Raw genomic sequence first — 12,563 nt, 5'->3', positions numbered from 1 at the left:
TGGCAGGGAATGCTGTGTGTGACTGAGCTCAGCAGTCACTGAGGAATCACTACAGTGCCCATAGCCACGACAGTCTGCCACACACTCCCCCCCCATCATGGACATGCTGGCCAGGGCAGATTTGGCACCCTTGGGAAGGATGGAAATGCCATAGGGCCCTGATCCATGTGGTTCTGCCCTTTGCACTGGCTCCTCCCTCACACACCTGTGCTGTGTGCAGGTGCTGATCTCTCCAGGAGCCCACACTCTGTGCTTTGCAGTCACACAAGGGCAGGGCAGGGCAGGGCATGGCTGTCTACACAGGCAGGGCTGCCAGCCTGGGCAGGGGCTTCACATCTGGACAAATTCAGGTGCTGCTCTGCAGTCAGGGGCCATGGCTTTGCTGCTGAGCACTAACTCTGAATACATGACTGTGCTCAGTGCTACAGAACAGCGTCACTGCAGCGTCTCAGGAGGGTGGCAATGACTGATAAAGCCATCACCAGGAACCCTGCTCTTCCCTGCAAGTCCACCAGTCAGTGCACTCCTGTACAGCTGCAAGTGGGAGGAGGTGAGCACATACATGCACAAAGGGAATTGTCATGGAAGGTTTCCAAGCTCCCTGCAGGCACAGGGTCCCTGAAGAAATCACGGCAACTCATGGCTGGGATATACCTGTGGGAAAGAACTTACCTGCCACAGGCTGAGGAGTGTGCCCCTTGCCAAAGGATTCTATGGCCTCTGCTTATTGAAGAAGAAACAGACAGGAAAGCCAGCTTGTATGAAACCCAATTATTCAAATTTATTAACATCAAGAATTATGCAATGATGCTGTAGATTTTTTTTTATTAACAAATAGAAAACAGACTGTATACAACAGTGACCCCTACAGCACTATGCATCCACAAGGTAAAAATGAATGTGTCCTCCAACATTACTCCAACCCTGGATTGCTGATTTCAACGTAGCTTGGATTCTTAACATTCGGAATACATGTGATAATACAATTAGATACCCTTCCACCACCTTTATTCATAACTCAATGCACTCTAAAGAGGGCTGCTCACTCCCCATCTTTAGTGCAAGCGTGATATAATAAGGAGTATTAATATATAGTACCATTAAATTAAGTCCAGTAGTCTTGCCACATTGGTTCATTAGAACATCCTGAAGTAGCGGAAAGTACAATATTCTAGTGACTCTTAACATTTGCAGGATAGCAGAAATTATAGATACACCCAACCTCTGAACCCATGTGTACTCCCCTCCCCTTCCCTGCAGTACTCTACTTCCAAAGAGAGCTGGTCCAGCTCTGCTCTGGATCGGCTGGGCTTGTGCTCCTTGCCTTTGTCAATGCTCTGACACACTCCCCTGGTGAGAGGTGACAGGATGGTGCTTGCACGCACAGAACCGTGGGATTAACACAAAGGGTCGTGTCTTTCTCTTTCCATCCCCTCCCTGAGGAACTGTGGGACCCCCTCGCTACTCCTGCCCCCTTTCCAGCAAGACACACAAAAAGAGGTTCCAATGCCTGGAGCCCGGGATTTCGGGTCTCTCACAAACAAGGCGACGACAACTCACGTCATATCAGCATCTGCCAATACACACGGTCACTGGATTGGTTGAACACGAATTGTAATAAGACTGAATGGTTTCCAGCTGACAAAGGGACGCTTCTCCAGCGACCCCACATGCCCTCCCAAACCCAAACCTACTAAGGAAATAATGAGGGGGGGAAGAAGACTAAAAAAATAATTGGTAGCTTAGGTCCAGTTCCATGAAATTTCATATTCTACAGAGGATTAAAAAGCCTATGGGGAATGGAGATGGGCAGGAACCACAAGCCAGCTGCTGCGAATTACCAAGGAAGCTGCACTAAAATGGGCAGAACCAGCAGTGACTGGGCTGAAATAAACAAAGGGCAGTAAAAAATGTAAAAGCAAAAGGAAATTATAAAAACAAAACCCAACTCCCAAAGGTTTGGTGGGTCCAGTTCTGCTTGGGCAAAACATTAAGACTTGCAAAAAATAAAAAATAAAGAGAGAGGAGATTATAAAAACCACTAGTAACTATTTTACATGTTTAAAAATAAGATCCCATTCCACCCACCTAAAGCTTCGCTGTGAAATGCAGTCGGCATGAGAGAGGGTGAGAGATGCACATGAGCAGAAATTCAGCCAGAGACTGGAAATGCTTTTGGAGTCGGATTCCCTCATTTGGCGCTGGGGCTAAGTTCCTAAATGCCGTGGTCAAAACTGGTTGGCGTGGAGGTGTGCTGCCTGGGCAGTACCTCCACCTGTACAGAAGGACTGAGGAATGGGCGGCTCTGGCTCAGAGGGACCCGTCTCCACTCCTAGACATCCCCACCGCGACTGGAGGAAAGCACTGTTACGTTGCATAGTGGTCGAAGCTGCCAAGGTACTCCAGTGCGGCTCTGTAGCACAGCTGGTACTGGTCCTGCAAGGCAGCAACAAGGGAGACATGAGCAGAAGGGACACAAGAACAGTGAGCTGTAAAGTCCAACATCTAGAGACATCAGGCCCCTCCCTTCTCCCACAGATCTCCACTGCCATGCACAGGAGGGGAGCTCACCTCTGTCTGCACCATGGCCGGCCGCTGCGTCCGCAAGGTCTTCACCATCTGGAACATGTCCACCACGCCCTCGTAGCGCATCCTCTCCAGCACAATGCTGAGTGTGATGAACACGCCGGTGCGCCCAACCCCAGCACTGCACAGGAGGCAAGGGGGGGCCATTATGAGTTCTGTCAGCCCCACAAAGGCTCTGCAGAGCTCCCAGGAGCTGTGCAAGCCGCTCCTGGAGCACAGGGACCTGTGCTCGCTTACCTGCAGTGCACCGTGATGGGCCCATCCTGCCCGAACTGCTCCTTGGTCTTGTGCACCTGCCCAATGAAGTCAATGAAACCCTCTCCTGTCTTTGGCACTCCCTGCTCAGGCCAGTCTGTGAACTGGAACTGGCGGATGGTCCGTGACTGGCCGTCCTGCAGGAAGAGGGGTGTTAGATGTGAACCATCAGTGAGGGCCTGATGTTACTCCCTTCAGCACTGGTGCTCCAACCTGCTCTCAGACTCCCTGAATCTGGCCAGGTGAGAAGGTGCACAGGCCATGGATAATCCCAGGCAGGTCTTTTGCTGCATGTTTAGGATCTTTGTTCTCCCATGTTCACCCCACAGTAGCTGGGCTAAGCAGGGCTTTGGGCCCCTACAGGATCCACTGGGTCAGTGTTTGGGGCATCTCCACCCTAGAACTATGTTTACTGTAACACAAAGCCCGGGCAGATGGTGCACACAAGTACCACAGGTGCAGGGGGACCTGTGTTAAATGCTTGCCCAAGTGAGCAGCATAGGCGAGTCAGGATCTGGTGCTGACAGGGATCCCTGAGCTGCTCAGGGGGCTGACACAGCTGGCAGAGTAGGAACCTTTGGAAAGAGGAGAAGTAGGTGGGCACCAGTAGCTTTTGCCTGCAGTGCAAGTCAGATTTTGCCTTCCCATTTCTCCAGGAGGTGTTCCATGCTCCCTTGACTGGCCTGGATAGGGCAGAAGCATGAGAAGCAGAGGAGCTGGGGAGCCAGCAGATGTACTCACCCTGGCATCTGTCACCTTGAACTCCCGGAGGATGTACTGTGGCATGTTGTACTCTGCCATGGGGTCCACCACGAAGTACTGGTACCGGGCAGAGCGCTCTGCAGGCCAGTATTGATGGCACTTCTCCTGTTGATGAGGACCAGGGAAAGACATTAGCACTAACATTAGCTGCTCCTCCCTCCCGCTCCCTGGGAGCCTGTGTGGTTGTGGGGCCACAGAGTCAGCCACCAGACAGTGGGGGGCTTGCCCAGAGCGAGTGGTGCCAAACACAGACTGCTGTGAGCCAAGAGCTCGTGTGCACAGACAGCAGCCCCACAGCCCCCTTCTCCCCAGAGCAGGACTCATACCCGGCCCATCTCACGCAGCTTTGTCAACATCACCACTATGGTGGAGTTGTGCTCCCAAAGCATCCGCCAGAAATCCTCTGTGGTCTCGGCCAGTGGTCCCTGTGTGGCGATGTAGGCCTTCTGATGCCTGTGACAAACATAACAGTGCTCAGAGCAGCTCCTCAGAGATGGGCAGCAGCTGCTCCTGGGGGCTGGTGGGCTGGGAGAGCTGGAGGCAGGGCCCAACGCCACCAGGGAGCAAGGCTGACAATCCAGCTGTTGAGGCAGGTCTCCAGGATGAGCCATGGGCTCTGGGAGAGAGATGAGCCTGTCCAGCACTTGTCTTCTAAGTGCTCCCCACAGACACAGTGAACACAACACGGAGGATGCAGAAAAGCTGTTAGTACTTGCTGGGGTGATGGTGTCCCCAGCCCAGCCTCTTGCTGCTGCTTGTTTCCAGAGCTGCTGCTGCACTGAGAGCCCTCCTGGGACCCAGGCCCCCACTAGCAGACTGCCAGCACCCACCAGGGCTGGAAGGAGAGAATGATCCCCAAACACCCCGTGTTCCTGCACTTTTACTCTGCAGTACCCACCGTCCATGCCATTGCATGGGAAAACACAGAGCAGCTGAACCAGGTCACCTGGATTACACACTCCAGACAATGAGGGCAGTGTGGAAACCATGAATACAGTTTTGTCCGCTTTTCTAAAGCTTCAGAATTTGTTCTTGGTTCCACTGCCAACCAGAGCACCTCTCCTAATTTTCCATGTGACCTGCCCCAGACAGGCCCCCACCCTGCAGAAAGCCCGCTTGATGCTCTGGCCTCAGCTCTGGCATGCCAGTGCCGCGGCTCTCTGAGCTCCCCGCCTGGCACGGCAGAGCCCGCGCTGCTCCACCACTGCGGGGCGCTGGAGCCCGCGGGACCAGGGCTGGCTTCTTCCGTCCTGCCTTCCTCCCTCCGTTCCGCCCTCATCCCTCTACTGGTGCTATTTTTAGTGGTGCTAAAATTAATGAACGTGCTGCAGGGCAGCTGTAACATGCGGGATTCAGACAGGAGCTGCTTCAAGGTGGATTTATAACACATCGTAAAATAACAGGAATGAGGATATAGAACCAAGTGAAAAAGCTAATATAGATGCAGCATCAGTGGTATCTGCAGGACCTTGGACCAACTCATTTCTTTAGATAACTAGAAGAATGGTTGTTCAAAGGAAGGAATGGGAAGAGATAAAAGAACTTGGGCATGGGATAAGTAGCACATGAAATGGTATCACACCTGCTGTGCTGCCAGCCCTCACCCCCCTCTGTAGCATCACCAAGAGGCAAAGCCAGTGTTGCTCTCCATCAGCTCTGGAGCCAGGACAGTAGCTGCAGTCCATCTGTCAGACTCAGGCTGCAGCCAGGCAGCCACCTTAGTGACTGGTGGTGGTTGGCTCTGTGCCACACAGGCAGGAGAGAGTGGAGGCTCCCTCTGCTCTGTGACAGCTTCTCTATAGCCCCTTCACCCTTCCCCATTACTCTGTCCCACCCTGAAGGAGCTGGCTTGCTGCAGCTCCTCTGTGTTAGGATGATCCCAGGGTTGCTCCCCTTTCCTTTTCCACTCCTGCCTCCACATAGCCCTTCTCCCTAGGAACTCTTGGAATTCTTGCTGGGCTCAGATGCTGGAGCAGTGACAAAGCCCAGAGCTGCTGGCCTGGCTGCACTCACATCTGTTCCCTTTGGCAGTGTCTTTTGCTACTGGGAGGTTACCAGTCCAAAAAAGTCCAAAGCCAAGCTGGAAGGGATATATGCCAGAACTATCAGTGCACCCCCACTCCAGCACTGATGATGGTGTACATGAGAGATGACCCCACTGTGATGGTGCACAGACAGATGACAGGAACAGGCATTTTACGTGCATCATTGTGATTTGGTTTGGATTATTGTCTAGGAGTTGGCTGGGAAGGGGATTTGGGCTGTTCTTCTCCCCAGGCATTTAGCGTCTGAGAATGAGATGTCAGTAGACCCATACAGAAAACTTAAGCATTACTGCCCCACTAGATCATAATTTGTGCTTTGTAAACTGTGTTCTGGAGAGAGGAACCTGGTGATGGGCTTCCCAATGTCCAGCACCAGTCCTGGCTGAGGACCCAGACTCCTCCCAAAATCAAGACATGGAATAAGCCTTGAGCTGCTGCTTGGATCAGCCACTCAGTAGAAGCACACTTTCAAGTTGCTACAGTGGGGAGGCAGGTTTGAGTTAAGTACTGCAGATACAGAACACAAGCCAAGGGATGCCTACCAGAATATCCCATAAAACCTCCCCAGGAGCCAACACAGCCTGCCACTCCAGCCATGTGGGCATCTGTCTACAGCAACACAAGCCAGTCTGGCAGCGCTCACTCACAGGCAGTCTTCACATATTGTAACTACACACTCTGCAGCGTCTGAGAAGATGGAAATAGATAAAATGCAGCAAAGTGATCCCCAGCCTACCTCAGGCAGTCAGGATCAGTCCTCAGGAAAGAGAAGATGGCTCTACCTGGGTTCCCAAGCAGGCAGGACTGCTGGCCCAGCCACCCAAGGTAATCCTTACCTGTAGCCATCTATGAAGCTGGCATTGATGTAGTCAGAGCCCTCGACACCCCGGATGGGCTGCAGGCACACTCTCGTCAGCTCATACGGCATGATGTTCACGAGGCGGTTCTTGAATTTGTTGCACGGGAGGTTGGCACTGATGAAACGTGAGGTATGTGCTTTAGAATTGGCCAGCATCTGAAAGAGGAGGAGACACATCAGATCCCTGCTGGGGATGCAGCAGTCCAGGGGCAGAATCGGAACCCTGGCAGCAGTCACGTATGTAGTGGAGACCCACAGCAGCTCTTTGACACACAGAGAGCCATGAAGTTTTGTACCTCGCTGAGCCAGGGATGTATGCTTGGTGGTGGCAGGGAAGCAAAGCTTTTCCTCTTCCAACAATGTCTTGCTATTTACTTCTCACCCCAGAAGAACCCAAGAAAATGTGAGAATTGTGACAGTTTTAGGTAAAGAAGATCTATTTTGGGTTACTGTGAGACATTTTATGGGTCTCTTTGAGTCCCATAAACTGGAGTAATGGTAAATGTGTTACTCAGATCTGCTGGCAGATTCAAACAGAAGTCACTCTTCACCCCACCAGTTTTTTTGCTTGTTTTTTTTTTTTCCTTCCCCAAAAGACTGCTTCCAGCATCTGCAGAACCACCATTCTCTCTATGAATGGCAGCTGGACCCCAGCAGAGGCTCTCTGCAGAGGGACAGGGCTGCCCTCTGAGGAGCAGTGCAGCCATGTGAGGCCCTCCCATATCCTGCTCCCTAGGGTTTCCCATGCAGTGGATATTGCCAGGGCACAGAGAGGGGCAATTTCATTACTGTTCTCAAGAGATCCTTGGAGAAATGAAAAGAAAATAAAATTTTGTCTTTCTTACAACAGAATTGCTTGAGTTGAGTTGAGCACAATTCTGTGGCTCTCCTGAGGAGTTTCTCAGGGCAGGTGTCACCATGAGACACTCAGGCAGCATGTTTTACTGTCCTAACCCCAGGATACCAGCAGCTCTGAGAACCACAGGACAGAGCTTCTCAACTATTCCCAGTTTACATGGAAAGTCAATATTTTGCCTCTCTTGCTCCACTGTCACTTGGAGGGAATCCCCAGGGTGAAGCTGTACTGCTGCAGTTCATTTCACAGCCTGCATGGTCTGCTGCCTCCCTGCGTGAGCTATATTCACCTGCAAGAGTTCACTGGACTAATGCACCTCATCTGAGAATATGGGCACTTAACAGAGCTCACTTCCAGCTCCAAGGCTGCAATAAATATCTGCAGTTGGCATACACAGATACAGGTAGGAAAACGTGGGCTTGGCTTCTTAAAAATGGTGTGCCTTAAAACACTACCTTCACCAATTCTAGACAGTGAGGCTTGGTGTTGAGGTGGTTAAAAGATTACAGAGCTCAGCATTGAAGAAATGAGACCAGAAATGTCTCACATATTTAAATTGGAGCTGTTTCCAGACAAGTTGTTCACAGTAACATCAATTATCACTAACATGATCTGCATCTGATTTCAGATGCAGCTCCTGCCGCATAGTGAACCTAGAGCAGAATGTGCTGCTGGGAACTGCACATCCATCTGCCTTTTATATCCTCCCCAGAAGCTGCCAATCCAGGGGGGACCGTGGCCGACACAAGCTTTACAATTCAAATGTATTTTAAATCACTGCCTACCTGCTTTAGAAACACACAAAAGAATAACTGTCTGCAATGATCTATAGCCCACCTCTCTCCACTCCTGGATGAGCAGCCCATGGAGTTCTTTGGGCAGAGACAGGGCACTAGAGAAGTGGGGTGCTGGGGCTGTGCCACCAACCTTGAATTCCAGCTCCATTGAAGTAACGCTCTCGCCCGGCGGCACCTGGGTCAGCTTCTGGATGTGCGCGAAGAGGTTGCGCGCGGGCACCTCGGTGTTGCCACAGGTGGCGGCCTCCAGCAAGGCCTCATGGATGAAGATGTACTGGTCCTCTGTCTGCACCATGTAGTTGCGCTGGGAGCGCATGCACGTCACGTGCCCGTAGATGTCCACGGTCTTCTCGTGCTTCATCCGCTCCAGCATGGCATCGATGACAATGAAGCAGCCGGTTCGGCCCACGCCAGCACTGCAGGAGCAAGGCACACGGGCTGAGGTGACACAGTCACCTGCAGATGTCACACAAGCTCTAACAGTACTTAAGAGATCACCTGGACTTAGAGTACACAAAAGGGGAGTAAAAGCTGCTCCCTATGAGTGGAGCTCCAAACAAGAAGGGAGAGAATCACTGGAGAATGTGAGAGGCTTCTCAGCCTTTCTGCTGTCCCCCTTTCACTGCTGGAGTGGAAAGGACATGGTGTCACCCTGCTGATCTATGTGGTGGCTGGCAGCCCCTCCACAAGGGAAGAAGAAATGTGTTTAACAGGCAGGAGACTGACAGTGCACGTGTGTGTGAAGTCAGAAGACATGAAGAGCAGTCTGGGCCCTAACACCAGTAAAGTCTGTAATTTCCAGCCTGCTTGTCCCCTAACTTGGGTCACTGTTTCCTCACCCATAAAAAAAGCACAGCCAGCCTGAAAGGGGAAGCAGAAAGCTGAGGTCATGCACGACTGTGCTGAGCCCTTTGCTCAAGCACCAAATGCCTCTCTACAATTGTTGGAAGGGCAATAGCAAACCTCAAGCTACTCACTCCAAGATCACCCTGAAAACAACAGATATGCTGTTGTGACATTCAAATACAGAGATAGGGAGCTAGGCATTTCCTCCTTTATAGTGCAAGTCATATCCTTAACAGGGCTTCAATATAGCTTGTTTGTGTGTTAATTATACCCACTACCATCTGAAACAGAGCATGAAAGAAGAGCATTAAACACTGCTGGTAAAGCGTATGCTGGAACAGCTATGATGAAGTGGTTTGTTCAGTAACAGTCCCCTCTTGGCTGGTACAAATAAATCTTAGCTGGGTAAGATGCTGAGCCTTAGTAGACGAATATTTTGCCTTAAGAGCTGCCTTTCTACTCTGTGAAAGAGTGCTGCTGTAAATACTGCATATGAATGTTCATAGAGGTCACTGCATGCATTTCTGTCAGTGATGTGCCTCTGAAGGTACCACCCACTTATGCTGGGCACAGATAATTTAATTTTAAAATGGCACCTGCAGTTTTGCAGGAAAATGTGTTTTCTGAGGCTCTCCATATAGCAGTGCTGTTTAACCTGATACAGCAGTAGCAATAGAAATGCCACCATGGCATTACCACTGCTGGGACTGTTCTGCTGCCAGCCCAAGCATGCAGTGCAGGTTACGCTCCCATGAAACCTCTCCCACAAGAAGGGGAGACTCCACTTTCAGACAGGTTAAAGCTTCTGCAGCCAGAAGGCAAACACACAGTCCTACCTGCAATGCACAACCATGGGCCCAGCATCTGTTGGGTTACAGGCCTTGACCCGTCGCAGGAAAGCGAGGATTGGGGTGGGATATTCTGGGACCCCGTGATCGGGCCAAGCCATGAACTGGAACTGTCGCAGCTCTGTCTTTTCATTGGAGCCATTCTGTGGAAGACAAAGAAGAGTTGTTTGGCATGAGAACAATCTCATCCCAGTGCAGGAACCTGCTGATGGGGCAACAATGACAGGCACGCAAAGCTCTGTGTGATGATGCGTGTACTGGGCTTTCACCAGTGAATATTTGGAGGAAAAATGCAGGTTTATTGCAAAGCTCCTATACATACAGATGCTCTGTAGAAAGGCAGTTTTACAGACAACAGAACATCTCAGCAGGAGTGGAGCAGACTGCAGGGAAGGTGAAAGACTTTTCTGCACAGCACAGGTACTCTATCTGCATACTCACTTTACGTTCAGGGAAAATGGGCACTGGGCATAGAAGGACTACAGCAACCAGTTCCCTCCCTGCTTCTCTGCATCTTGGTGTCCCTGGGCTGAGTGATCAGCTTCTGTCTGCAGACTGCCCTGCTTCTCTCTGGGCTTGGTCGAGTGATCTATGCAGCAAGCAGCAGAACTGGCTGGTAATTGCTGGGGCCTTCCTGGGGCATGACTCTGTCCCCCCTGAGCATTGGGCTCCTGGCCCAGACTCAGTCACACACAGAGGCAGCTCACTGCAGAGCCTGTCTGCATTGACATGCTGCTGCTGGCACTGCCCCCAGGGATTTCCAAACACTAATGAGGGATGCAGCAGGCAGGAGAGAAGGGTTTGTACTCATGTCAGAAATAGCCCCTCCATTTGCATTATTAGTGACAGGAGTGATGAAAATTCAGTGTTTCCAATGTTGTCCCTCTAATGGGAGGCCGGCTGCTACCTGAACACTCACTAGAGGCAAGAACAGCCCTATTCTGGGGTACATCCCAGAAAATACATAGAAGAGCATCAAGTATCCTAGCCAAAGTCCAATGGTGGCCAGATACACAGCCTGCAGCTGATTTCCTACTGTAGCCCATCTGTGAGACATGGCTCAGGTGTGGCCTGGCCACACACTTGGCCAAGACAGGTACAATCAGTGGCCACTGCCTGTGGGCCATGGAGCACCTTGCAGCATTGGGAAGCATCTCTGCAACATATGAGGCAGCAGCAGCCCAGCCAGTTCCATACCTTGCACAGCGCGAAGGTGCGGACAGTGTAGGTCGCCAGCTCCACTGTATCCTGCAGGGTCACCTGGATCATCCCATAGGTTTCTGTACCCCGGCTCGGCCAGTACTGGTCACACTTTACCTGCAGGGAGATGAGAAGAACCGGTCAGTGATTGGCTGGGGCATCTGGGATGAGGAACAGGGCTCAGCCTTCAAAGGGTAAAGACAGAAATGAGCCTGTGTGGGGAAGGGGTCTCTAAAATCCAGATTTTCTTCCCCCAAGATGTCCCAATCCCCAGCAAAAAAGGCAGTACCCCCTGGACCCCTTTCCATAAGTCTCAGAATAAAAAAAAATTTCTGAGCTAAAGGGACCCAGAAGGATTATCAAGCCCAACTCTCAAGTGAATGGCCCATATGAGAATTAAACCCACAACCTTGGCATTAATAGCACCATGCTCTGAACCAACTAAGCTGATCTCAATGAGCGGCTACCCATTGAAAGAGGGATTTTCTTTTTCCTCTGGAGCCATCGGTGGAAGTGGCAAAGGGGGCCAGGCCACTAGACAGAGCAGCAAGAGCAGCATTAGATACCAAGATAGTGAGCAGCAATTCCTAGCAGTGATCTGTGCCTGCTGTAGTTCTTCTCTGCCTCCTGTTTGGTGAGATGAGCATCTTTGGGGCTTTGCTTGAACCACCCCCTGCCTGAGCTCCACCTGGATGAAGAGAAGGTGGGCAGCTGTGGGTTGATAGAAGAAGTGCTACTGAAGCAGGGAAGAGGAAATGGTGGTTTCTGTGGACACAGCTCTAGTGCAAGGGCAACTGAAGTGAATGAGATGCAGCCTGTATCCCCACCAGCTCTGAGTTGTTTCAAAACAGCTCTGCAAGGAACAGATGCCAGCTCAGACACAGACACATTTTGTACTACCTCTGCAAGGAGACACAGACTGTGGGCAAACTATCCCTTCAGCCCCTTCCTGCAGGCAGCACTGTCCCATCACAAAAACACTGCTGCTCCATAGAAACCTCCTGCCATGCATCATCCTTATCACCGCCTCCCAACTCTGCAGGCAGAGTGCTTTGAGCTACTCATCACAGCTCTTGCTGCATCCCACGTGGCAGACAGCCAAGCACATTCCCAGGGGCCCATCCCTCTGCCCCCTTCACCTCCCTGTACATCCCTTCCTGCTCACATGCTGCTGCTCTCCTCCTCCTCCTCTTCACAGCTCAGTGTTTGCAATCTACTCCTCCAGGTTTTTTTTCACTGAAGCCCCAAGCTCCCTATTTAATTGGCACCCTGAGCATCCCTGTTTCATCTGGTACCTGGCTCCCCCACCCTGCAGAGCTACAGTGCCTGGCTGACAGGAGAAAGACTTCATTCCCACCCATGTGCACCACACCGAAAATGCTTTCCCACCCTAGGAGAGAGGAGTGAATGGAACATCATCTGTGTTTGTCAAGGAATAGTAAACTTAATTATTAGCAGAACGTGTTTACAGGGGAATATGTGGGAAGTGAAACAATAAGCTTAATTAGG

General features: G+C 51.2%; 1 protein-coding gene across 6 annotated transcripts in view; it reads right to left on the bottom strand.

Moving 5' to 3' along the window:
* Positions 1–756: 756 nt before the first annotated feature.
* Positions 757–12,563, bottom strand: part of PTPRF (protein tyrosine phosphatase receptor type F) — a 368,934-nt gene continuing 357,127 nt past the window's right edge. For all 6 annotated transcript variants that reach the window (XM_079313895.1, XM_079313894.1, XM_079313898.1 and 3 more), the window contains 9 exons: positions 11,052–11,171; positions 9,843–9,997; positions 8,291–8,576; positions 6,485–6,663; positions 3,930–4,056; positions 3,583–3,708; positions 2,824–2,978; positions 2,572–2,707; positions 757–2,436 (listed from right to left, as the gene is read on the bottom strand). In XM_079313895.1, coding sequence (XP_079170021.1) covers positions 2,368–2,436; positions 2,572–2,707; positions 2,824–2,978; positions 3,583–3,708; positions 3,930–4,056; positions 6,485–6,663; positions 8,291–8,576; positions 9,843–9,997; positions 11,052–11,171 — 1,353 coding nt within the window. In that variant the 3' untranslated portion in view covers positions 757–2,367. The remainder of the gene's footprint in view (positions 2,437–2,571; positions 2,708–2,823; positions 2,979–3,582; positions 3,709–3,929; positions 4,057–6,484; positions 6,664–8,290; positions 8,577–9,842; positions 9,998–11,051; positions 11,172–12,563) is intronic.

This window comes from Erithacus rubecula (genome assembly GCF_903797595.1).
Source record: "Erithacus rubecula genome assembly, chromosome: 10".
Classification (NCBI taxonomy): domain Eukaryota; kingdom Metazoa; phylum Chordata; class Aves; order Passeriformes; family Muscicapidae; genus Erithacus; species Erithacus rubecula.
The sequence above is the reverse complement of the archived record's forward strand: the minus strand, read 5'-3'. Positions and strand labels throughout refer to the sequence as shown.